This window comes from Amphimedon queenslandica, unplaced genomic scaffold (genome assembly GCF_000090795.2).
Source record: "Amphimedon queenslandica unplaced genomic scaffold, v1.1 AMPQUscaffold_12155, whole genome shotgun sequence".
Lineage (NCBI taxonomy): Eukaryota > Metazoa > Porifera > Demospongiae > Haplosclerida > Niphatidae > Amphimedon > Amphimedon queenslandica.
In genome coordinates this window covers 1-2192 of record NW_003547606.1, presented here as the reverse complement: position 1 = coordinate 2192, position 2192 = coordinate 1, and the positions used below count along the sequence as shown (strand labels likewise).

The 2192-nt window shown below is 34.5% G+C and overlaps 1 protein-coding gene across 1 annotated transcript; it reads left to right on the top strand.

The window, feature by feature from the left end:
• Positions 1 to 6: 6 nt before the first annotated feature.
• On the top strand, positions 7 to 568 carry LOC109588331 (tyrosine--tRNA ligase, cytoplasmic-like; the record flags this gene model as incomplete). Its single annotated transcript, XM_020004504.1, has 3 exons — positions 7 to 102; positions 253 to 334; positions 391 to 568. Coding segments are annotated over exons 1-3 (350 nt in total), but the record flags the coding sequence as incomplete, so codon positions are not given.
• Between the last annotated feature and the right edge of the window lie 1624 nt (positions 569 to 2192).

Here is a 2192-nt window from a genome sequence, read left to right as displayed (position 1 = left end):
GACGTTAGTTTCATGGACTATAAAGAATTGGAAGAAGCTTACGCCAAAGAAGAAGTGTATCCTCTTGATCTTAAAAACGCAGTCGCTGAAGAATTAAATAAAGTAATTAATTAATGATGATTAAATTCCTGAGCTCTTAAATAAAGTTTAATTCTATTCACATTTAAATGTCATAACAACATTATTAATTAATATTATACCAGACTCTGTGATACATGTACATGTACGTGTTAATTGCATGTCCATTTGTAGTTACTGGACCCCATTAGAGCTAAATTTAACAGTGACCCCTCGCTGAAGAAACTAAGGGACATGGCATACCCTGGAGGAGAGAGTAAGTGAACATATCACATGATAATGTTTTTGTTTATTGTTGTTTGTTGTTTACAGAATCTGAGGGTAAGAAAGAGGGCGGGGCTGCTGCTGCTAATCGTGCTGTTGATATAACAAGACTTGATCTGAGGGTTGGAGAGATAATATCAATTGAGAAGGTGTGGTCACCAGATAAGTGCATTTCTGATACATGTACTTGCACTTATGTTGCTAAATTTGAGCTGATTCTGATCAAGTTTGGATTTTTTGAAATGGCTTTAAAATCAGGCCAAAGTCCCTGAACTTTATTAGCAGGCCAAATTTTACCAAAAATGAAAAGGAGAGAATTCTTGATTTTTATTACATTTCCTGCTACATATACATGTACTTATGTTGTGTAGAAAGTTTGAGCTAATTCCGATCAAGTTTGGATTTTTTATGAATTTTTAAAGTTGCTCCAAAATTGGACATAAATCCCTGTACTATAGTACAGTGATTTTTACCAAATTTGACCAAAATTGAAAAGGAGATAATTCTTGATTTTTATTACATTTCCTGATGCATATACATGTACTTACGTTGTGTAGAAAGTTTGAGCTGATTCCGATCAAGTTTGGATTTTTTAATGAATTTTTAAAGTTGCTCCAAAATCGAACAAAAGTCCCTATACTATTAGTAGCGCGGTAGCGTTACTAAGTAGGATTCACCCCAAACAAAATGGCTGCCACGACTTTTGCAGCCTTGCTATACTGGGAAAACGAGCTCCTATGCTTACCAGACTTTATAGAGGACCTTATCTTGACCAGAGGACTCCAATGGTGCAACTAGCGTGGCTCTAGACCTTGTCTAAGCAAAAAAGTCAAAAATCGGCGAACCGGCCGTTTTGTTCAGCCACCTTTTTTCATCTTCATCTTCATCTTCATCAAGTCCTGTCAATCCAGTTGTCGGTGTGTATCTCAGTATCAGTTGGTGCTACAAGGATAATTCTTACACCAATCTGCTCCAACAGTCTATGCGCAGGTCCATGTCCCATCAGATCATTCTTCAAGTAAGAAAAAAGTGATACTGTGACTGCTGGATCAAGCCATCTTAGCTACGTGCCGCCATTTTGTTAATTAAAGAAGCTTGCCATGTGCTCCAAAATTTGGGTGTGGTCGCGCATGCTCAGATCTGCAGCTCTGGAAGAAGCAAGTTATTTTTTTACCAAGCTATGTTTGGAACTTACTGCAATACTTTTATTACTTTAGTGGAGGTTTCCAGCTAAAAGAAGGTATTGATTTTACATGTTACTGTTTTATCAAGTGTGTTATTTTATTTTATTTTGAAAAACAAACAATTAATGTTATGACTTATGATATGCAATGATAATTATGAACTTGACAACAGCCTGGAAGAACAGGAATAGCAGGGAAGATGGACACTCTTAGCTCACAGATTCTTGAAAAAGGACTTGTGTCAAGACTAATATTAGTTTCACTTGTCATCAGGATAGTTGATATTGCTGTCTCTCATAAATGTTATAACAATGATAATAGTAATAATAAAGAAAATTATTGTTTGTGTAAAATCAATAAGTATCACAATTGCAACTAAAGAAATACTATAAATATTATTTGAAAAATCAACACAAACAAGAACATTAAAATTAAAAAAAAACAAGATGAAGTAGGATTTCGAATGACCAACGAAAATACGAAATATTATTAAAAAAATCAACACAAACAAGAACATAAAAAATTTAAAAAAACAAGATGAAGTAGGATTCCGAACGACCAACGAAAATACGAAATGAAATCCTACTTGTGACGCAAATTCTACTCTACATTGCAAGGTGATCCGTAATTCTTACATAATAACGTTATTAAAAGTACAATGTAGAG